The following is a 24,673-nucleotide window of genomic DNA, read 5'->3' on the forward strand; positions in this document are numbered from 1 at the left end:
TCCAGCAACGTTTTTCCCCGTTTTCAAAAGAACAACATGAAAACCAGAGCAGTTTCCAGCAGTTTTCAGTACTTTGGACAGCGACCACCTCTGAGGGTCCGTCAGCGCGCACACACACACACACACACACACACACACACACACACACACACACACACACACACACACACACACACACACACACACACACACACACACACACACCCATACACACCCATGCTTCTTTATTGTTTTAATCAGTACTTCTAGATAATGGCAAAAGTCAGTACATGAAAAGAAAACTGCAGCAGCAGAGCTGTAGAAACTAAAAAACAACAAAAAAAAGAGCATGCACGTGTTCCAGCAGAGTAAAAAGACTGAAGAAGCTTTATTTTCTTACAGCCGTCACAGTTCCTGCCCTACCTGCAGTGATCCTAACACAAGGTGACACTCAGAAGAAACATGCCCAGACATAGGAAGCTAAAAAAAAAAAAAAAAAGATGAGTAAATCTCAGTCGTTCCACAGTCGTTCCAAAAGTTGGTCTTCGTAGACGGTACAAGCCACTGTGAGGCAGATGCAGGACTTCCCAACAGTGGCAGCATTGGTCTTACTGGTCAAGTGGTCCTAAACATTTCACAATTTTGTCAAAGAACTGTTGAACTGTTGAGAACCACTTAATCAGAGAGACTAAGATTTTTCTCCAGAGAAAGGTCGGCCCTCTACAAAGCGCTGACTCCACTGGTGAAAGAAGAACAGTGGCTGGAGTTAGAGTCTACAAAACACACGGAAACACACCGCGAGGGCAGATTTCACAGCTTAAATCTGCTGCAGAGCAAATCCACAGGAGGAAATAATCCCAATCTGAAGGCTTACCTGCAGGAGGAGGCTTCTTTTCCTTTAGCGGAGGTGTTTCTTGGTGTCGTCCCAGCCCAGACTGAGTGGTTGCACGGTGAGGAGCTCTTTATATAGAGCTCTGGGGCTTGGTTCATACAAGCCTTTCATTCAGGCAGGAATGAGGGTCATGCTGGTCGGACCGGATGAGCTGGGTTCCACCAGCGAACGAGCCCGACGCTGCAGCCTCCCTCCAGACAAAGATAGCAAATACCAGCAACGGCTGTGTGTTTAGTCACCGCAACATTCCAGATTCAGAGGCGATTTCTGTTTGAATTCTGATTCAGACGCCTCATACGTGCGCTTTAGGATCAGCTTTCATGTGTTTTCTCTTAAAGTCCATCAGTCACAATGAATGTGTAGAAAACACAGAAACTCTGCTCACTAATGGAAATTAGCTGAAGGGAAATCTGGTTTTTCATGCGAGTTTCAGGGGCTTTTGTGCAACATGTTAGTAATCACACAAGATATTGTTTTGTCCAACAACGAGATTTATTATTGTTTTTCCCCTACATACATACATACATTTTTTTTTATATAGGACATACAATACAGCAGTAAGACAACAGCAGCACAGGAATCAAGATACATTTCAAGTAAATAAAATGGATTTGAACCCACATTTAAAGACATTAAAATTAAAGAGACTTAATTGAACCCAAAAGAAACAACATTCATTGCACAATAAAAAGTGAAGATAGTTGAAATCAGTCATAAGTGCAAAAAAAAATAGATGAAAACATTTAAAACAAACACATCGAGGCCTCCATCTGCCTCTCACAATAGTCTGGATTTCCCCCTTTCCATTTCAGAGAAAGATATGCAACAATTCCAGCTCGACAATCGCTGCTGAAGAAACAGGACGGATGGCTCCTGGAGGGAAATGCAGGTTTTTGTCCAACCTGTTGGAGCAGAACCAAGTGGGACGAGGTCCTCAAGGTTGCACATTATGACAGCAGCTTTTATTGACGTTACAACACTGAGTACAGTGTATCCATGACAGTTGACATGATTGCCTTTGCAACGCTGAGAGTTCAAAAGTGCTTGACTGACGCGTGAGTGTTTCCCATTCGGAGGAAGTGATTGAGTGTTATTGTTTTTCTTAAGGCCTCGTTTTACATGACGACGTCTTCAAGTGAAAACGCAAAACTTTCCTTGTATTCTGGGGGTTCGTTTACACGACGACGGCGCTCAGAGCCACTGGAAATGGAACTTACGAAGTTGGAACTTGAAAATTCTCCGTCTCCATGGAAACGGGGGGAAACACTCCCATTGACTCTCCAGTCAATATTCTCCTGGAACTTGGTAGTTTTATAGTTGACAGTCATTGTAATAACAATCCAACTTCCTCGTCTGTCCCTTTACGCCTATTGTTAATGTTTATGGCGAATTGTTCGTGTCTGTTTTCCAATAGTGGCCCAACCTCAGAACTACTTTGTTTTCAAACCGACACCATGTAAACGTGAAAGTTTTATAAAAAAAAAACACAAAAACACAAAAACAAAGAATCTTCACTTGAAACGTTGTCGTGTAAACGAGGCCTGAGAAAGCTGGCGATTATTGCGACACATTTTGTTGAGCTTTGCTTTAAAAAATAAAAGAAGAATAAAGATGATTATACTTTGGAGTATCCGACTACAAAAATAGACAATCTGTGAACGCACCCTGTACTTCGACGTGTCGTCAGTGTATTGCCATAAAAGGAGAAAATGCTACCTGAATCAGTCCTTTGAGAAACAGACCAATATCTATTTTTGTAACAGATAGAAAACGTTTTCCTCTTACAAACATCGAGTGCGGCCGTTTCGGCCACACGTCCAGAGGAAGGGAAGTGGTTACATGTTGTGCTGTGTTGGGAAATCGTCGTGGACTGTGCGGATTGTGCGGACATTGAAAAACAAAGCGAAGAGGTGGACAGTGGGCGGCGTGTTGAAGACGAGTCGGGGAGTTGGGACTATCGGTCCGCTCACTTTCCTGCCGGGCCGGCGGTGAACACGATCATTCCGTCCTGCCGTGGTGACCAACAGCGACAGGATTAATACGGTGTGTCGGCACCGCGGACTACCACTGTTCACACACACACACACACACACACACACAGAAAGACAAGTCAGTCCGGCGTAAACATGCTGTGGAATCAAAAGCATTCAGGTACATTACATTTGATGAGAAAAGCTCTGACTCGTGTGTCATTATCATTTTGGATTCAAGTAGTTACTTCGTCCCTCAAATCTCCCTGTTACGGCTACATTAACACGTAGAATATTCATTAAATGACACAATGAAACAACAAAAAAAAAAGCTAAATCTTCAACATCAGAGGCCTCGTTTACGTGACAACGTTTCAAGTGAAAATGCATCGTTTTTACGTCTTTGTTTCAGAAATGTTTCACGTTTCATTTTTGAAAATCATGTCAGTAGATACGGCGACAGAGCACGCTACAGACGCTTTGCATTTTCAGTTTAAGACCTTGTCGTGTAAACTAAGGAACTGGAAGCAGCAACTAATAGGATTGTTTGGCATTAATATTTACAGGTGATTCTAAAACAAACTATGGAAATTCTATCTAGTTTAAAACTGAAACATGAAATATTTCATAAGATCAGTCAATTTTGCTTTTTTTAACTAAAGGCCAAAATTATGACAATTAGGTATTTTTAGTTTGTGTATTATGTATATCAATAAAGAATTTTTCATTGTTCTTCTAGTTTTTGAGACGCCACTGCATTCAAGGACCTAAATTCAATGTTACTGTCACTAAACACAAATTCTACAGAGAATGTAGCTTCTAATCACCTTACAGGTGTTTTTAATGCATCTTGGTTTCAGTTTTCATCCCACAAGACAAAGTAAAGATAAAGTTAGAAAAAGCCCTTTTTCTCTCTTCCTGGTTCGTTTTGGAGTCTCTTCCACATGTTTTATGATTAATATAGAAAACCAAGCCCGGAGAGGACGAGGTGATCAACGCTATTGTGAGAAAGTTGTGGATTTGTGAGCAATCCGGCTGGACAGGAAGTCTCTTCGGCAGCTCATGCCGGGAGAGGAAACACACTACCCTGAGCAGGACGGATAGAAGAAGAGGAAGAAGGTGAAGTTCATGAAGGAAAAGGAGAACTCGGGCAGCCACCATGAGAAGGGATGCGAAAGGGAAGAGAGGTCTCATGCACAATGTGTGGAATTACAGTTATGCACTTCATCTCATTTACCTCATCATCATCATAGTCATTAATTTCACCAAAGCCTCTCTGCAAGCGAACAAGACATGTAATTAAGTGTCGGGACGGGAGAATTAAGACCCCAGAGACTGAAAGCTGCTGGAGGACAATCAGAAATGTGGAGCAGGAGACGGAAAGTATAAAGTGTTTACCTGGATGGTGTTGCTCCGGAGCTGCTCGATATAATCCACCACCTGACAGTTACCGATGCCTTTGGCCTGTGGCAGAAGAGGAAGAGGACAATTTACAACCCCGTGGGATGTATTAACCCATTTTATATTTGATGGAAGTCCACTGTATCGTCCACAGATCAAAGTTGAAGCCTTATGATGGGAAGAAGTCAAAGCCAAAGTTTTACCTGAGAACTCAACTCTTGTATATTCATTCATTTATTGACATTAGTGATTAAACCTTACGATATGTCGACTTGTATGCTGATGACAAAGTTGTAGACACACACCAATCCGATTTCTTAAAAAATCACAACAGACAGATTTTACTCTGATGCAAAATTTATTTAATTGAAAAAAGAATTCACTTGAGATGCACCGATACCGATACCAGTATCGGGTCCAATACTGCAGAGTACTCGAAAAAGATCCCTGATACAAGCCAGCGAGTATTACATCCCAGCATTTGTGTAGCACTTGCGTATGGAGTATGAATTAGGCTTAAAGGCATTTAATAACTTCCCATATCAGTACTGGGTATCGGCTAATAGCTCGGGATTAGTGGTATCGGTGCATCACTAAACAAAACTCTCATTGAACATGTCTCTGCATGTCTCTTACATTAATGAACCTCTTGTTGAAAAAGTGAATAAACATCTGGTGATTTGATCCAGTGCTCTCCTTTAAGCCTCATTCATTTTAAATACCAAGAAAACCTTTGACCGAGGTCACGCTGCTTCAAACTGCTTTACTATTTAGATCAGGAAAAGGTCATCTCTGACAAAAACTGTCGTTTTAAATTCTCGGTGTAGGTAAATGAACGTGAACATGATCCACAAACGGTCTTAAAATGTTCTGAAGCTAGATGGAGAACTGTTTTGAGGTCAGATTAATCACAATGTAAAGATCTTTTTGGAAATCAGGGCCATTGTGTGTGTCCTGCCCATCACAGAGGGACAGAGGAGAGGGATCAACCAGCAGTTTATAAACCTACATTTCTGATTGTATGAGGTTACACTGGTGACGCTAATGCGGGCGCCACCATTCAGTGGTGGTACAGGGAAGGCCTTCTCGTATTCTTCGTGAAACGGTGACATCTTGTATGTTGTTTATGTTCGATTGTGAACAAACTATGCGTTTATGAGATTCACAATTTTCATTACATTTTCTACCAAACTCCCTCCAACCTACCACATCATGGGGGGTCTGCCCGTCGTAGCCGGATTTATTCAGGTCTGCTCCGGCGAGGCTCCAGACTTCCAGTCCGTCCAGGTCGCCGCTGGCCGCCAGGCTAACACATGAAAGGATTTCATTACAGATGGACGGTGAAGATGAGGTGGACGATGGGTCGGCACGTCCGCCGACAGATCAAAAATGGCCGACGTTTGCAGGTGCTTGCTGCGACTTTGTAAAAGTGCCACATGGCACCATATGAGAAGGTGTGGCCCTGAAACTGAAAATTGGAACGATCGTGAGAGAACCTGTGGTGTGTCTCGTGTGGATGACTGACGGAGGCCGGCCGGTGCGTCGCGCTCATGACAAGGCGAAAGGTGGAAGTCTATCAGATCGGATCTGCAGCTATGCTGCCGGGGAGCATTCCTGTGGTTTGTGTAACAGCGGGGCAACAGGTTGTACCTGTGTCAGCTATGTAGGATGGGTCGATGGCGGAGCAACGGGAACTCCCACACTCTGCTTGTTTGAAGGCCTGCCTTGTTTTTATTGTTCTGTTCCTTCAGTCTCACCTGCACAGCTCGGTTCCTGCTTCCTGGAACTCGTCTCTGGACAGGTGGGCTCCGGTCCGCCGCAGGAGTCTCACCACGTCTTTGTGTCTGGGTGAATCAAAGACGAGCTTGATTTTGATATATTTTTACCTCCACGCACTCATTAAAAAGTCGGTGGTTGCTGTCGGGCAAGTAAGAACAGGTTCAACATCCCCCGCAACGAACCGCCCACACAGGTCACCTGCAGGGACAGCGACTGCCACAAACCACCTTCACCAGCAACTCTGCAGATATTTAATCGCCTCATTTAGTGAATAAGAGCTTAAATCGGGATTAATTGTTCAGGCGTATATGTTGAGTTTCATGCAAAGATGAATAAAAAACCACATTTAGGACTTCCTGCAGAGTTTTCTTGTATCGATGATCTGTGAAACTAGGAGTGAGCTGGTAGGACTGGTTCAAAGACACTCCCTGCACTCACTCCACCACGTCGCTCTCTCTCTCTCTCTCTGTCACTTTCTGTCTCTCCTTATATGGGCAAGTGTGGAGAGAATTGTTTAGTGACAAAGTGCAACTGAAAAGTCCAGTTCCACCAGTCCGAGGGTCTGGAGCTGCATGCAGACCCTCGTGAAGCTTTCTTTAAAATGGTCACGTATTTTAACTGTGGCAGCATGACGGGAATCTTTCTAGGAGACTCTAATCTTGCAGTTCAAGGTGGAAAATGTGGTAAACTGATTCTGAAATGTAAAATAATGTGCTGTGACTGCTTGTTACAAATGTGTGATAAACTGGCGAATCTTGTATTGCAGAAATCCTAGAAGTCGCGGTTATGACTAGCATATGAACCCAAAGCTCTATTTTTCTGCTCCCTGGTGCTCATGTTAATCCTTTAATATTGGAAACGAGGAGTGACAGTTGGTCGCATTCATATTCCGTCACTTTCTTTTGTGTCTCCAATGTCACATGCAGTTTTTCTGCTGGTGGGTAACGTAAGCTTTTATTCTTTATTAAGATAAAAATTGAGAAAATGAAATGCGTTCCTGCTGCTTGTGTTATATGCACGCACGATTTGACATTTTCTTCCCACCGGATGTCCTTCCTGAGCCAACCTGAGCAGTCTGGGACCCTAATCTCACCTTCATCCTGTCAATAGCAGTGAACAGACTCATTCGCTGCATTCTTTAAATACTTTTTCAGCTACTGGGAGATAAAGATGTCAGTTTACAGGGGTTTGCACCCACCCAGCCACCCACCCCACCCCACCCCACCCCGTGCTCGAGGTGATCCGTGTGTTGTAAGAAGTGTAACGGCAGGTGTTTGTGCTCCACTGCATCTCTGTGCGGCCACAAAAGGAAACAAGTCCACACTTGCAGTGCCAACCGTTAAAATAGGACAACAGCCATTTGGCGCAGCTCTGACACACACAACGTTTTCACCCTGAGGCTCAGCATAGCACTAATGTGGAAATATTAAAGCGTGGCTATTCTGCGACAGACGCTTAGTGCAATGTCAGTAAAAAAAAAAAAAAAAAAAAACAACAGCTTTGATAAAAATAAACACAATCTAAACGGTCTGACGACAATTAGCCTAATTAGTTAGTAATTATTGCCTGTCCTCCAAACCCCATTAGGAGTTGCCCCCCCCCCACCCGTTTCTGCCCCCCTGACAGCCGCGGCTCAGTTCTTGTCATTTCCCACGTTGCAGCTGCCGGTTTAATGGCGTCCCCTCGACAGCAGACATTAACAGCATATTTTCAGGAAACACTCAGATGGCAGAGAGGATCAACAACGGCTGCAGACGGCCGAAGGGGCTCTGGAAATGTTGTGCTTGCAACTTTAGAAGTGACATGATCGCGCTGATGGCCGCATGCAGGCAAAAACAACAGAGCCCACTGTTCACAAACGACTTACCTGAAGCGTATGGCATTGGAGAGGGGCGTGTCCCCGTAGCGATCTTTAACATGGAGAGATGCTCCGTGACTCAGGAGGTACTCCACCACTTTGAGGTGGCCCTCGCAGGCTGCGACGTGCAGCGGGGTCCGGCCGTCATAGTCCCCCAGACACAGGTTACTGCCCTGTTCAGCACACGAAACATTCATTTGTGTTCAAGGCTTAAATGTCCCATAACTCTGCAGAAAAGACCAAAACTGACAAAGTGACTGTGAACTAGTCAAGTGTTGCCCGCGGCTTTAAACGCTTCAATAAGACCTCCATTACTAAAAAAAAAAAATCACATCAATGAGTCACACTGGGTTGCATTTATTATTAAGAGTCTGGCGCTTGTTATTAGTGGCTTCATCACTGTCACATTGCGGAGCATCAGTGTCAGGAAGAGACTTGTTAGATAATGAAAACCATTCGTTTATGACCTGTGCTGTCAAGTCAGAAAGCACAGAAGGGTTTCTGACTTGTCCTCTTTTAAAATCTTTAATGGCTCATCTTGTCCAAAATCCTTACAACCGCAAGTGAGGATTAAAGTGTTACCAGGGGATTTCACAATCACTGCAGCGACATGGGAGCTTTTGTTTGAGCAGCAACACGCAGGAGAGCTAAACACGTCCTCAGAAACTGGAGGCTAATCGAAGCAATGACGACATACCGGTCAATCCACATACACACACAGTCATGTGACTGCAGGGCCCCCGTGAGGCCTGTCCGACCAGTCCGGCCTCCGTCTCTGATGCGTCAACTCTGGCCTTTGTTGGCAATCCCTCAGTGATAAAGGTTCACTCACCCCACACATCAAACATGACTTTGGTCAATTTGTGTTCGTTCAGTGTTTTGGTTCGGAGGATAATGTCACTAAAAAGCTACAGGCTCAATTCGGGGGTTTCGGTTTACGTTTGATTGTTAGGAGATAGGTCGAGTTTTCAAAAGGTGTAACACGAGGAGCGAGCTAAACAAATACATTCCTGAGCTGTTTGTCGTAAACAGTGTCACGCAAGCTCGATAAAGTCTGGAATGGTAACTAGTGCTAGTGGGTGCCATTTATATTTGTAATGAAAATACATGTGCAGAGAATACGCCATAATTAACAATGGGAGTACACCGATGTTCTTATGGACAGACGGCCAAGTTGGATTGTTATTACAGTGAATGTCAGCTATAAAACTACCAAGTCCCAGGAGAATACGGACTGGGAGTCATGACACTCTGGAGGAAACATTGTTGTTATTGTCCATCTATTGAGCATGTGCAGAAGAATTATTTGCTGTGGCTGTGGTGCACATGCGCAGCAGCAGCATTCGATAAAAGTAGCCTTATCGAGCGTTATCGATGCAACGAGAAATTGTTAAGAATTATTACCAACTACAATATATTTATAGTTATAATCAGTTACCAGAGTGACATTACAGTAACATGTCCCTTTAAAGGTTAATACAATTAAAATGTTGTGATCTTCGAAATCAAAAGCAGGTGAAGACTGAAAGTTGTGTTTGTATACGAAGCACAGGGTTTCTCACCATGTCTTTCAGGGCTTCTAAGGCCTCGACATCTCCAATCTTAGCAGCGGCACATGACAGCGGTGGAGTCAGCGCATCTCGGATAGCTTCCAGCTCCTTCAGACGGCACAGATGCGTGTTTATGTCAGGAGAGGTTCGGACTGTTAAGTGGGTTGAGATGTGGTGCTTTCAGTCCTCACCTCCTTGCAGCTGATGCTCAGAGACTTGGCGATGACCTGGATGAAGTGACTGTCGCTCAGACACAGTTTGGCTCCGGCCAGGTCGGCGACCATCTCACCCCGCAGGTTCTCACCCATCATCTGCTCAGGGACACACACTAAGAAAGTCACACAAAGAAAAGTCCTGATGGCGCGCTCACATGAATAAAAGACACAAACCTTCTTCTTAGCGTTCAGTTCCAGCTCGGTCTTCGCCAGCACGTAGGACAGTTTGGACAGAGCGGCTTCTGGAGTCATGTCACCGCCGGCTATCAGGCCAGCGTCCATCAACACCTGGAAAACAAAAACCAAACATGAATTCAGTCATTTCATATTTGCTTTAAAGGAAACCGAGCGCAGTGCAATGAGCAGCACCTTTCCAGTGGCGTAGGACATGGACACGCTGCCTCTCAGACACTGCGTGCAGTTCACGATGATGACGCCTGCGTCTGTCGCCTTCTTCAGCTCCGCCAGAAGGTCGGGGCGGTTGTCGGGGGCATTCCCGCTGCCGTAGGTCTCCAGGACCACCCCCTGCATTGGCGGCTGCAGGAAAGCTTTCACCTGGACACATGATGCGAGCGCGTTTATAAACAACAGCAATTTACGGCAAACTGAAACTGGCTGCTCAACTGTGCGGGCTGAAATTAAGAAATTAGTATTCCAAGTTATTTTTCCTGCAACTCCTTTCTATTTAAAGCAGGAGAGCATCCACTCTCCTAAAAGCCCATCTGGTGCTGCCTCTGCAACCAGTATCTCGGTCACTGGTTGGCTGGCAGGCACCAGGAGGCCCTATACCACATCATTAGCCATGGCATATGACTAGAATGGCAGATGACTGAAACGGCAGGAAGGAGAGCAATTAATCTGAAGGTGTTAGCAAGCATAAAGTCACTTGGCAAGTCCGCGGCAGTTACCGTAAAATGTGGGGAGAAGGTGACATTAAAAGTGCCAGGTTCAGTCAGTATTTTTTGATGTGATAAGCAGTTTGACACGAAAGGCCTGACGCGGATTACCAATGAGGCCGCGGTGCGGCGGAGTCGGCAGCCACATGGGAGCCCGGTGCCTCATCAAACCCGAGCCTCATAAAGGCAGTTAAGGGCCGGAAGAAAGCCTTGATAGCAGAGTTGGGCGGCGGGAGCAGATTGAGACAGTAAAGTCGTTCTCCTGCCAGCCGCTGCAGGGGGAGGTGCATCTAAATGTTACAGTAGCGGCGCCAGGCCTCCCTCTTTACAGGCCGATTGGACACGGCCCATAACTCCGGCTCATCTTCCTCTGGCCTGAGCTATGATGGCGGTTTACACGACTGCGAGAGTAACAGAAGACGGGTAATAGCGCAATTAAATTAAAGTTAACTATATTTTATTGCAGTTAGACAAAACAACACTCTGTTACCTGAGGAGAACATAACTTGAAGCACTTTTTAATGCAATGTGAAGCAAAAGTAGTTCAACCTCCATGGCTGGAAAATCTAAACAATTCTGTCTCTATTTCAAACTTTCGGTCTTGATTCATCTTCAACATATTTGGGTTGTCCAGTAACGGGGGCAGTATTGAGTTGATTTGATTCACTTTAAACTTGTTTCATTTAATTGTGATGCATTTCTGCATATTACTAATGACTGTGTTATCATTATATTTGCTTTAGTCAACCTTTAACACTTTTGTGGAGCACCTTGAGGTGCACTTTATGAATGAAATGTGATCTATAAATAACATTTTCATTATATGATCAAACTTTGCAATGTTTGATAGCCTCAAATACCGAGGCGTTTCCTCCAAATGGGACTTCTTAATAAACCCCTTATTACTACGTTCTGCCTGCACCATTGTCGTTATTGAACTTCTGTCTAAAACAGAACCCTTCCTTCCCTCCCTCTTTCCTTCCTTTCTTGACACCCCTGCTGTAGATCACAGAATGATACTCGATTCAAGACAACAGGACAGAAATGAAGAAATACACAAAGATCATGCTTCAAGGTAAAACAACTCGGAAGATTTGGTGAATACAGATTAAACATCTCAAACTCTGCCCCAGCAGCACAGAAACTGAATTTCTCCGGCAGACTCACAGTGGAAGCAGTAATTCCCGGGAAGAGCCGGAGCAGGCCGACGTTCCGGTTCAGCTCCGTGCTGACTCGGAACTTCGAGGTGGTATTGGCCCTCCACACCGTGTCCCAGTTGACTGGAGGAGAGAGGGAGAGGACGGATTCAAGGGAAACTGAATGTTTATAGTCTGCAGACAGAAAGAAGAAAGAAAAAAAAGAGAGAAAGGGAGCGAGAGCTGATTTGTGACCGACTTGTAATGTCCACTTCAGCCGTGGCCAGGGGAGCCAGGTTCGGGGAGGAGAACGCGTTGAAACTGCCAGAATCTGTCTTGGTGACGCGGTTCCCTCGGTAGAGCTTGTTGTAGAAGTACAGGCAGACCTGAGCAGGGAGACGGCAGAGTTTTATTAAAGCGGCTGTTTTTTCAGTGGATCAGAGAAAAGAAACAGTTTGGATGTTGGTTGTAGGCCGACAGTGTTCTTCCTGGTCTGGTAATTGTAGCTCAGTATCAAGAAGTCACAGCTCATCAGACAAGTTATTTAAGTCCCTTTGTTTCTTTTTGCATGCCAGCAGTGCTCACGCCCGCTCTTGAGCTGCACAGTTCGTTCTGATGTAAACATCCAAAGCTATTCTCGGAGATATGTCTTTTCTATCTAAATTCTTATGAAGAAATCCGAATGAAAAGGAACAAGTGACAGTTCAGATTATAAATCATTTTATTAAAACAAACATTTTGATGTACTGTAGTGGAGATGATTTTTAAACCGTAACATGACCATCACAGACTCTAAAGAGTATTTAGATCATTCAAAGAGTTCTGCTCTTTATTGCCTATGGATGCAAACGATATCTTATAATGTGAATGTTCTGCATTCAACCAAGAGTTAAGGCTCAGAGTGACACTGGAAAACAAATCCATGCATTTGTTACTTCTAGACTGGATCATTGAAAGTCCCTTTTTCAATAACTGGTTAAAATGTCTTTAATCTCCATCACATTAACATCAGATTCTGTTCATTGGCTTCCTGGTAAATCTAGAAAAGAATTTAAAATTCTTATTTTAACCTACAAAGCTCTTAACAACCAGGCTCCATCTTATCGTCTTTCATTTTTCACTCTCCATATAGAAATGTGTCCCCATGACATGTCACTTAGGACCCATTTACACAATGTTTCAAGTGAAAACACATAGTTTTTGAGTCTTTGTTTCAGAAAAGTGTCGTGCTTGCACAGCAACGTTTTGCACGGAAACGGCAGAAAGACTGAAAATGATGTAGTTTTCATGGTGGGCCACTAGTGGGTGCCGTTTTTTGTTTTTTTTAATGAAACCACACGCACATATACAAAGAACAATAAACACTACACTAAACGCTATAAACACTAACAATGGGAGAACACGGACATTCGTATGAACACACGACCAAGTTGGATTGTTTTTATGGTGAGTTAACTATAAAAGTAGCGTTTCTGCTGTCTACACGATGAGTCGGGGCGTTTTCAACTGTTTACATGGAGACTGACTCTGAGCATTTTCAATAAGTTAAACCGTTGTCGCGTAAACGAACTCCCCAGACACAACCAAAGTTTTGTGTTTTCACTTGAAAACGTAGCAGAAACAGGCCCTTATACTCCCGTCTCTGTCCTGTTAAAAGGGAGTTTTTCCTTTCCACTGCCTCTTTTACTTTGGTATGGGGAATTGTTGGGTTTTCTCTGTAAAAGTGTATTCAGATAACTGTGTCGTTATCGGCGTGTTAGAAATACAATTGAATGAAATTTAATTGAACAGTCTGGCATGACGTTTAGAGCTTTTCACCCCACGATTGTAGTTTAGTTATTTCAAATACGACCACACCAGAAAATATACAGAAAGAAAATTGATATGATGAATAATCCTAATAATGAAACTGAAATATCAGTCCAACATGTTAGGACACTCCAAAGTGTCCTAATATCAACAAATTAATCACATTTAGCTGACAGTGCAATAAATGCAGCATGCGATTGAATAGCAGTGTGTTGTAACGTCCCCCCCCCTCACCTCAGGAATGACAAACTGTCCGGCGATGAGCAGCGCGCCCAGGAGGTTGTCCCTGCCATCATTCCTCATCTCATAGATCGGCACCTGATTAACAAAGAGACTCATCTTCAGCATCAGACCGAGAAGAAAATGTCTGCTGACGCACTTCGTTCCACGAGATCAGAGCGACGGGGACGCCGGCTCTTGCCTGGGAGCCAGTGAGCACGATCGGTTTGCCCAGATGTTCGCACATGAAGGACAGGGCGGAGGCTGTGTACGCCATCGTGTCTGTGCCGTGAAGGATCACAAATCCATCGAAGTTCTCGTAGTTTTTCTGGAGGAAAAGAGAAAAGGAAGAAGACCTGAATTGGATCCTTTTGGGACTAACTGATGCTAACTCTGTTTAAACCAGTGCAAAATATAGCAGATCGTACTAATAATCAAGCAAACCAGGGGATTCACAGACCAAAGGGAGTTTTTCATCTCATCACACACTCCAATTTCCACCCCGACTATACCTTGAAATACTATCATTATCCTTTGAAGACTTCCAACATACTTTTAAACGTAATGTGGGCCGTGAGAAGTAAATTACAATAAGTTTTCAATATTCCATTTTGTAATTCAGTTTGAATTTACTAAATATTATGTACACATACATATTTTGACTCAAGTAGTGAAAAGAAATTTGGAAATATGTTTCGTTTTTTTAATCGAAGTTTGTTTCCCGTTGGTATTAAACGTTGTATATGAGAGGGAAACCGATTTCAACAAAACGTATGAACATTCGAGATTAGAATAATGGCTTTGCTTCTTGTTTTGTATGAACCTTATTGTCATTAGCACACGTAACCATATTGAATTAGCCCATTTCGGGCGAAATTTATGTCACATGACAACGTTTTCAAGTGAAAACGCAAAACTTTAGTAGCATTTTGATGGTCTGTTTACAAGAATACGGCGGGATTTCTGTTTTCAGTCTGGACCAATCAATGAGCCGGGTTTCTTCTTCGTCATGCTTTTCTTCCTCTCTGATCAATGTTTGTTGAAATTGTAACATAATTGTAATTGTAATGCATGACGTTGTCCGGGCGATTAGAGAACTCTGGTCTGGATCAAACCGGGAAATGTAAATGCGCCCTTAGTCTCGCCTGAGATTGTGTTCTAGTTGGACGATGAGACATTTCTGATTTTAAAGTGGGCCATGGCATTCTGAGACTGGTAATGGCCGCTTTTGGAGAAACAGATCAGCAAATGGATTAAACGTAATCAATCAAGCACCTCGATGTCCTTCCCGATGTTGCCCCAGTCATCGGTGGTCATGTTGGACGAGTCCAGCAAAGGGCTGTACTCCAGGATGGTGTAGATGATCCTCTTATTCCCTTTGTTTTGCCTGCAAGGAACAGGCAGTTTATTGATGAGTTTCAGTCAGAAAAAAGAGAAACTAGAGATTTTTCTTCTATCTATGCATGTGCAAATGTTCAAACCACAAACACAAAAAGCAAACACAGACACAGGATTATAATCTGCACTTTGACTCATTATGGTTCATCTTCATGAAACACAGTTGGATGAAGTTGTGATTAGAGTGGCCAAGGGAACGCTCAACTGTCTTTATGAATTGTGACCAAGTATTAGGACCCGTTTACACGACAACATTTGTAAGTGAAAATGCAAAACCTTCGTTGGGTTTTGGGTGTCAGTTTGCAGGACAACGGTGCTCAGAGCCACTGGAAACGCAATTTTGTGAAAACATTCCGACTCCTTGGAAACAGGAAAATGAGCATGAGCACCACGGCCGTAGCAAATAGCTTTTCTGCACATGCTCAGTAGATGGACACAATTCAACAATGGCAGCCTCAGTCCAACTCCGTCGTCTGTCCATACGAATGTCCGCGTACCATCAATCTTAAAGAGGATTGTTCTCTACACACGTGTGGTTTCATAACAAAAAACAGCACCCATTAGTGGCCCAACATGCTAACTACATTATTTTCAGCATTTCCATGTTGTTCAAAACGTTGTCGCGTAAACGCGAAACTTTGCTCAAACAAAAACGTGAAAACAATGTGCTTTCACTAGACAAGTTGTGAAATTGAGGCCTTAAGCTGGGCTTCCTGTCTGAACAGCCAAAACCTCCCTTGGACTCTGAATATGTTCTATAAAAGGGAGCCGTGTAGTTGCAGGGTTACTTTAAAAACTCGTTCTATTTACAACAGTAAGACATTTCTGTCCTGTGCAGCTACACTCATATCTACATGAGACACACAGGCGACCCCAGGAAGCAAAGGGCGGATTATTTCATGCGCCTTCAGGGCTCATTTCGGGTTAGGGCAAAATCCTGCGTTTCTTTATTATTCCAGATAAAAGGGAGCATGTATACATATTTATGTCGCCTCCGAGAGGAGTTTAACTACTGTGCAGCCAACGTAAGGCGGCGTGACTGGCTAAACAGCCATGGAGAGATTTTCTTTTTAATCTGCCTTTAAAGAAACGGGGTGGGGACTCCCCTCCATATTACCATATCTCTGACTCAGACCGGCGCTGAAAGGAACAGCGGGGGGAAGAGCCGCAGACCCCCGGCCCGTCCAACAGGGGGTCCTACACACACTCCTCTCATTAGCCTCCAGTCCACGCGACACCCCGCAACATATGTTGTTGATAATCACGAGGCCAAAGTGCCACAAGAAAACAAAATATTCAAATCACCAATTATTCATCTCTCGTAGCCCGAGGAGACACAAGGCTACGTATTAGCATACCCATGCTAAGACGCCTCATAGCTTAAGAAATAGAAATATAGCGTGTGTGTGTGTGTGTGTGTGTGTGTGTGTGTGTGTGTGTGTGTGTGTGTGTGTGTGTGTGTGTGTGTGATGAAGAGAGGAGGTGGGGAGTCAACAGCCTTGCGGCGCTGCCTCCCAGCATCACATGAATAAAGCTTTTCAATAAATCAATAAACTAATTCCCTCTTCTGAAGCCGGTGTTTGACCCAGGCTACATAATAGTATATGATCAACAGTGTGTCCAGAAGAGGAGGACACAACTGACACACACCCACATGAGTATTTCATCTCCAGTAAGCAATTCGCTCGCTCTTAAATGACATTTACACCATGTAATGTACTTTAAAGATCTTAAGCAGTGCAGCCACACTTTCAGAAAATTCCAGCATTTATTTACCATTTTGTCATTTAAATTTCATTTTTTGGGTGACAAAAGTGCTTTGAATGCAATTAGTCTTTAAAAAATATTGAATATTTATTTCTATACTGTAGTATTTAATAACAATCCTCACAGTTGAAAGATTAGTTGTATTTGTGTGCAGATTTCCGGGCCTCTTGACTTTACGAATATTGCAAAACATTAAAAATGAGTGGTGAAAACTTTCATCGCAATCCATCAAAATCCTCAAACATCCTGTTTTCGGGCCAGATTGACCTTTGACCTTATTGTGCACGGCCGCAGCTTGTGAGTGAGCTGACAGACGCTCTTAAAGAAGCTAAATATTAAAGATCCTCTCAGAGGATGGCTATTCATACAAATGTTGACGGTTCCTCACAGGAGTAATCAAACCTGTAAAACTCCACAAGCGAGTGAATGGAAACAGTTTAAAACATGTACAGAGAAAAGAGGAGGAAGCTACCAGAAGCAGACAACCTGCTCACACGCCCTGTGACTGCGTGGCACTTAATCACCTCCTATTCACTCCACGTGCCACACATTCATTCAGACGCTCTCAGCATGAAGGAAGAACGTTGAATAAAGGGTGAGAGCAGCTCCCCTATTCTCACCAACACACTTTGTCCACTATCGCTACTCCACACTAACACCAGCAGTCTATTATTATTATTATTATTGCTGTATCAGGTTATCTCGGCTACACTTCCAGAAAGCAGCCGGCTCACACGTCACATCAGCCAGTCGAGAGTCGGAGACACAAAAATACTTCAGGCGACATTTTCTCCAACTGCCAAAGGCCACGTCGACATGTATTTCCTGTCTGGCAAACACACCCTGGAAAGCAAGAGGCTTGAAAACATGCTGGAAGCTCAGCGCAGGCACACGACATGCTAACGCGGCTACCTCTGAAACAGTGGCTCGGGATTGGACGGCTGCTTCCTGTTAAGGCACAAACGCAGTTTAGTGACATCGGATCAAGTCTATGTTAACTATTAATCATCTTCAGGTTATTTAAGGGAACACACAGGATGAGCCTCGTGGGGAAATCGCCCTAAAACCCTGATCAGTTATATTACATACGAGAGGTGTCCAAACTGTTGCGCTGGCCTCCCCTGGGGGGCGCCAGGGAGCTTTGAAGGGGGGCAACAGGAGAAAGAAAGGGGTGTTTGGGGTTCATGACATTTCTTTTTATTTCTTGACCATAAATTACAATTACAAGCAATAACTTGAGCACGAAGCGGAATAATTTCATTTAAGGCACATTTCAAGAACTTAATTTCATGTGAGTGTAGTAGAAATGATTTAAAATGGGTGCACATGTAAAGAATTTAAGAATTTGCAGGATATTATACATTCTTATTTCCAGGAGTTCTCAACAGCCCTTGAAAATATTATCTTACAATGAGAAAAACACAGAAATCCTGCTTTAAAACAAACGTTATGAACTCGATTAATATGAAGCGTCATGGGTTATGAGAATTTGGTTTAAGCTCCTCATACATGCAATGAAATTAAGTATAAATACAATTAAAAAATGATTAGAATAAATAAATAACAGGACATGTTTGCTAATGTCATTGTCCATTCTGCATTTTTTTATTTTTTTAATCTGGAAACAGACAAATTCTGCACAGAAAATACAGATGTAGTTTATTACAGAGTGCACTGAGGAATGAGGCGCTTTAAAGAGTGGGGGGACTTACGGTAGCACCAGAGTGTTTTCTCCATAGTACTCGTACAGCGCAGTCTGCTGGGCGTACATCTCATCATGCAGGATGGGAAGCTTCCGCAGGCTGTTCACCAGCGCATTGGCCTTGGGGGCAAGAACTGTGGGTCAGAAAATAGAAAGAAGTGAGGGATTTTATTTATTTATTTATTTATTTTTTAAGCGTGAGAAGGTGAGAGCCAGAGATTCCCTGCCGGCTCTACATCCCAGCATCAGTCTTATACTGAACCCTAGTGGGACCTTTAAGGAATGACTTTGTTGTTTGAGAGCGAGAGAGACTCCCACCGCTCAGCCCCATCATGAGCCGTCATTCAAACACCAAAAATCCCTTCTGTGGCTCTGCTAGCGAGGGTCCAGTTCAAACCTCAGTCCGGCTCTCGGAGCTTCAACATTTCTGCTGATAGAAGCTTTTTAAATGAGCCAGAAAGTGTTTAATCCGTTCATCTGAGGACGTGACAGAAAATAGGACTGCAGCGTTTAAGAACAAAAGACGTTTCTGTGCACCTTGCAACAATTATCATTCATCTGCAGCAACAAAATGTATTAATCCTTTAAAATATCTGCAATTTACTAGGTACTAATTGTTACATTAATAATAATTATTAACTCAGACTCATATTTTCTTTAACTGTTTTAAGCTATTGGAAGTTATATTAATTTAGATTTTAAAAAAAGTTTAAATTAACCATTACATTATACAAAACATTTACAGCATACAAAAAGAAAACAAAATCTATTTATACTCATTTGAATTTATCTATATAGACATACACCTATTTACACACGTGCACGCACACGTACACACAAAAAGACACACATAAAACCCTTTTAAATCGTCTATAGAAATAACACATACATACATAAAAACTAAATCATCTATCATAACACATTGGATTCAACATGTCTGAATAGGAAAAGGTGAAACTTCTTTAATCCTCCAATACTTAAAAGTCACATTTTATAATTATCCTGCTCCCTGAAAGTAAACTAGTTTATAAATACATAAATACACATTCATTCAGACAATTTATTTATTTTCTGTCCTCATAATAATGGATGGTACAATAGAAAAACTTGTCATTGCCAATCATTATTATAATAACAGTTTTAGCCATTTTAGACGATTAACCAATTTTTACCATCACTTTTCTTTTTTAACTATTCAGACAGTTTTAGATGTGTTAGCTACTGAAGTCATAGTAACAATTAACTTTTTTTGAACTGTCTCAGCTGTTTTAGACATTTATCTGCTAAAGGTACCCGTTTTACCCATTTATATATTTAGTCAATTAAGCATTTTTTCCATCAGTGTCGGAGCAACTGAAAACGCAACATTTTGAGAACGACTTCCAAAGTTCCACTGTGAGAGTCGTTCTCAAAATGTTCAGTAAAATTGCATTTACCCGTTTCTACAATTTTACTGAACATGATGCCTTGGAAGAGTCTGCTGCTGCTGCTGCATACACACTTTGTTCATAGTAAATAGTTCTTCTACACATGTGCAAATAGATGGACAATACATACACACACACATATATATATATATATGCATGGGTTTTATATAGCACTTTTCTTGACACTTAGAGACACTTTACATTGCATTATTCATTCATTCCATACTCAATGGTGAACGTATGTAGCCACAGCCGCCCTGAGGCAGACTGACGGAAGCAAGGCTGCCATCGGCCTCTCCGACCACCACCACCACTCACTCACTCACACTGCATTCACCCAGGCAGTTTGGGGTTCAGTGTCTTGCCCAAGGACACTTTGGCATGTAGAGGCACATCGAACATGCAATCTTCCGATTGGGAGACGACCGCTCTACCAACCTCGCCATGTTGCCTATATTTGACTATACATACAGTACACACATACATCCTACATCCTATATCAAATTGAAATGCCTGAAAAGGGTAGGAGGAAGTAAAACTTATCTAATCCTACCCTTTCTCCAATATTCAATACACATCTTATTTCATTATCTTCCTGTATTAAAAATATATACTTTTATCAATTTTTATATAATATATATATAAATATATAATATATTTGAGCGTCAACTGCTATAGAAACCCAACTTGGCCGTCTGTCCATGTAAATGACTGTGTCGTGGCCATTGTTAATGTTCACTGTTGCATGTGTGTGTGGTTTCATTACAAAAACAAACAACAGCTCCAACTGGTGGCCCAACATGAAAACTACATTGTCAGCGTGTGAACAGACATTGTTAATGTTTCTGTGTAAATATGAAAACGATGCGGTTTCACTTGAAACACAGTCTCAGATGAACAACTTGAAACTGAGAAAAAAGGGGGAAACTAGGAACATTTCATGTTCTTTAATATTATCCTCTGGTAAGAAAGGTTCAAGTCCCCTCCATGAGAGGTCTCTCCACCTCTGAGGGGTTAGGCATTTTCAACATGATGGTTATATTCCTCTCCTTTTATTAAAAATGCAAGTTAGCAGGAATCAAAACAGCAGATCATGTCAATTATTTCTGACTTCTTCACAGAAAAAGAGAAACTGTTGTTGAAAAACACACGTAAAGGGAAGCTCAAATCATTACTGCCAATAAAAGGTAAACACATTAAAAGTCCAAGATAAACTGATTCTACTTCCAAACAAGTTGGTGCCAAAACATTTCCCTCTAGTCTCCGGCCTGGCAGACAGGACAACCGATCGATACGGACGCATCACACGGAACGTACACTATTAAACTACAGCGCCTGCAACAGAGCGTGTGTGTGTGTGTGTGTGTGTGTGTGTGTGTGTGTGTGTGTGTGTGTGTGTGTGTGTGTGTGTGTGTGTGTGTGTGTGTGTGTGTGTGTGTGTGTGTGTGTTGGGTCAATGTTTGCAGACCCTGCTCCTGGAGACCTCCTGGCCGGCAGGTTTTAGATGTTTCCTCAGATGAAGCTCTGCAGACGGCTGATAACAAGTCATTTCCATCAGATAAGACGGGCTGACCAAGCCAACGGACATACGCAACAGCCATGTTGGTATTCACATACTTCAGCTTTGTGTTCCCCTGTTTGTTTGTTTGTTTGTTTTAGGTCAAGTGGGAAAAAATCTTCCTCCCGACAATCGAGAACCAAATTTTGAAAAATCCCTTCACCCAAAAGGATACAGTATATGAATACTACAAGTGGTGATTAAATAAAATAAGTTTGTGAAATGAACTTGCATTCACCTGTAATATGCACTTCAGATTAATTACAATCGTTCTCTGGCGATTCAAAATGACCCATCCTGATCTTATAGAAGTGCAGACCGCTCTCCCCATAAAGCCGTGGTCTCAAACATATTTGAGTTCAGGGGCAACAAACAGCCCAGTTTCCTCTTGAGGCAGTGTAGTTTTCTTTTAATAGGGTAACTTCAGGGTAATCCCTGGGTTTTCCGTACTGCCAGGCAGGTTCACTTCTCACCAAGTCAATAACTTACGCTGAATAGCTACTCTGCTCCGGAGCAGGTTACGTTCTGGATGAGAGAGCGAGGAACATCAAAGCTCCGCCTCCTGACCAATCAGGAAACTGAGGTGCCCATTCCCTGAAGATCCTGATTGGTGTGCGAATCGTGGCCGGAGCGATAGGAGAGAAAGAGTTTTTAGTGGCTGACGCGATTCAGTTGAAATAATAAAATAAAGCTTTGTCACTGAGCGCTTTAGAGGATGTTTTTCTTCTTGTTCTCCACTTGTTCCCAAGTTATTTCTCTTCACGAGGGTTGATCTGAAATAATGAGGTAATTATAATGGTCATACATGGCAGAAACATGAATTTATGGCATACAACTACTCATGCTGCCACGGCGAGGAATCAATATTTCAACACAAAACCCGGTGGGGGCAAAGTCTCAAAACAACTCAATGGAAAATATAAACTATTTAGGAAGAGCAGTGAGGAAGCTCTGCCTGAAACATCTGTGATGTTATAAAGTGAAATTGAGTGATCACAGTGTTGTCCATGTAGATTGTGCGATAGAATTAATTGTGCATGATCTCACAAAGTTACATTTAACAGAATCTGGAACTTCCTGCCAGCATTCCTCCCTGGCTGCGGCAGCAGCGTTGCTTTTGGCACGGATGACGTGTTTGAATTTACATTTCTTTAATATTGTTGCACATGTTTTACACTGGACGTGGGTTAGATTCAAGTTGTTGCCCACAGGCTGCCATTTCTCTGTGTCTGACTCATATAGAATGGGAGATACTAAGTGTTCTCAGAGTAAGAAGAAACAAGGTGAAGCAGCTTTTAGTTCCTACACCGCTCAGCTGTGGAATAACCTTCCTGCCCACATACTTTTGTAACAGAACAGACAATCAAAACCTTGGTTTGGAGATCATGTTAAAATTTGGACCTCCTGAAACTTTAGAAAGTCATCACAACTTGAAAAGTTTGAATGAAATATTGTCACAGTTATTATATTGTTTTTATGGCATTGTTAACACTTATTACTGTTTGTAATCTCTTGCTACTCTATTATTACTGTCCTCTTCCAACAATGTGAATTCCCCTATTGTGGGACAAATAAAGGATTATATTAGTTTCTATTAGAATTACCTTAAGGGGCTCAAAACAGTCATCTGAGAGCCTCATGTTGCCTGCAGACCACTGGTTGAACATGTCTGATGTAGATTTTCACAAAACACACAGACTTTTGTATATATTCTGCTTTTTTTTTTTTTTTTAAGTGTGAACTCATTCGTTTCATCTCCTCTCGGGTTTCTTCTGAATTGTGCATTTGGATTAAACCTGCTTTGAGATCGTGTTAAAGCCTGGCCTCTCTTGGGACGCCAGAAAGTCACCACACATAGAAGAGTTTGCCCAACAACTTGTCAACATCGAGTTATTCATTGAGGGAGGCTGCATCAGGACGTCACATGTTGACATACGCGGGTCCCCGGAAAGTTCAGCTGGAGGAAACAACCTGACAGCTGGAATAATGGCTCCTCACACATGTTGTTGATGAGTGTATGAGTGTAATCTCCCCCATGCCTGGATCGCTCCCTCTCTGCTGCGTGTAAATCTGCCTGAGGGATTATTTTGGGACGCACGTGTCTGCTGTCGTCACGCAGGTTGTGCTCCCTGCCTCGTGTTTATAGAATAAATACAGGGAAAACAAACATGGCTGAGCAACATTGAGACGGTTTAACTGTAGAGTGGAAGGGGTAGGGATATCTACCGTGTTCGTTGTCCAGCGTCATGCCGATGGTCCCCCCGGTGTTGATGACCAGGACCCGCACCTCGGCGACGCTGGGGGACGCCACCTGGTCCAGAGCTTCCAGCGAGCTACAGCTCGACAGCTGCCTCCGTCTGCATGGGTGCAGGTGGAGGCTCCGCGACGGGACGACCCCGTTCACCACGACGGGGTCCAGGCTGGCCTGGGACAGAGCCCGGGCGAAGGATGTCATGCTGGTGGAGGGGGTGGTGGAGGAGGACAGCGCCGCCATGATACCTTGGACGAGTCTGCTGCCGCTGCTGCTGCGGCGCCTTTAAGAAAAGTGATGAAAACACGGTGGTCTTCAAGTGTGGCTCACAACGGCTGCCCCCCGGCTTTATATACACACACCGCAACTTCCATCCTCAGGGTGAAGCGTGAAGCGAGAACCGGAGGGCGGAACCGTCGCATTTCCACCAGAAATGTTTCAATTTGCGGCCCTAGAAAGACCGACACTCCTCTGTCCACTCACGCTTGAGAAGTCCGGGAAGCGTTCTCCGAGACGTCACCGGTGTGGGCGTGGCCCAAAGGACCGTATGGGGAGAGTAACGAAGTATATGTACTCAGATTACTGTATTTTCTGGGGTATTTGTAGAACTTTGTACCTTCTCCAACAAACATTGGGAGGAAGGTTATGTTTTTGTCTGCGTGCATTCATACATTGGTTTGCATGTATGTATGTATGTATTTGTACACAGAAAGTATTCAGAGCACTTCATATTTTATGTTTCAGCTTTATTACAAACAGGATTAAATTAATTTTTCCCTACAAAATTCTATGTACAACATCCCATAATGACTACATTTGGGGAGGGGAAATCTTTGCAAATTTATGAAAAAAAGTTATTTAAGCTT

At 43.1% G+C, this 24,673-nt stretch overlaps 1 protein-coding gene across 6 annotated transcripts; it reads right to left on the reverse strand.

Moving 5' to 3' along the window:
- Positions 1–1,348: 1,348 nt before the first annotated feature.
- Positions 1,349–24,317, reverse strand: aspg (asparaginase homolog). Of its 6 annotated transcripts, none has more exons than XM_080479377.1 (18): positions 23,783–24,303; positions 18,582–18,705; positions 17,782–17,817; positions 14,980–15,091; positions 13,907–14,032; positions 13,720–13,803; positions 11,936–12,062; positions 11,708–11,820; positions 10,014–10,199; positions 9,819–9,932; positions 9,621–9,740; positions 9,442–9,537; positions 7,889–8,052; positions 6,000–6,086; positions 5,449–5,548; positions 4,240–4,305; positions 4,079–4,117; positions 1,349–2,879 (listed from the first exon to the last, which is right to left on the reverse strand). In XM_080479377.1, the coding sequence occupies exons 1-18, from the start codon at positions 24,048–24,050 to the stop codon at positions 2,838–2,840; spliced, it is 2,004 nt and encodes a 667-aa protein (XP_080335503.1). In that variant the 5' UTR covers positions 24,051–24,303; the 3' UTR covers positions 1,349–2,837. The 6 variants fall into 6 exon arrangements, with proteins under 6 accessions (XP_080335503.1, XP_080335505.1, XP_080335504.1 ...); XM_080479379.1 differs by having other exon boundaries at positions 1,349–2,938; XM_080479378.1 differs by lacking the exon at positions 17,782–17,817 and having other exon boundaries at positions 23,783–24,317.
- Between the last annotated feature and the right edge of the window lie 356 nt (positions 24,318–24,673).

Source organism: Lipophrys pholis (genome assembly GCF_963383615.2).
Source record: "Lipophrys pholis genome assembly, chromosome: 14".
Classification (NCBI taxonomy): domain Eukaryota; kingdom Metazoa; phylum Chordata; class Actinopteri; order Blenniiformes; family Blenniidae; genus Lipophrys; species Lipophrys pholis.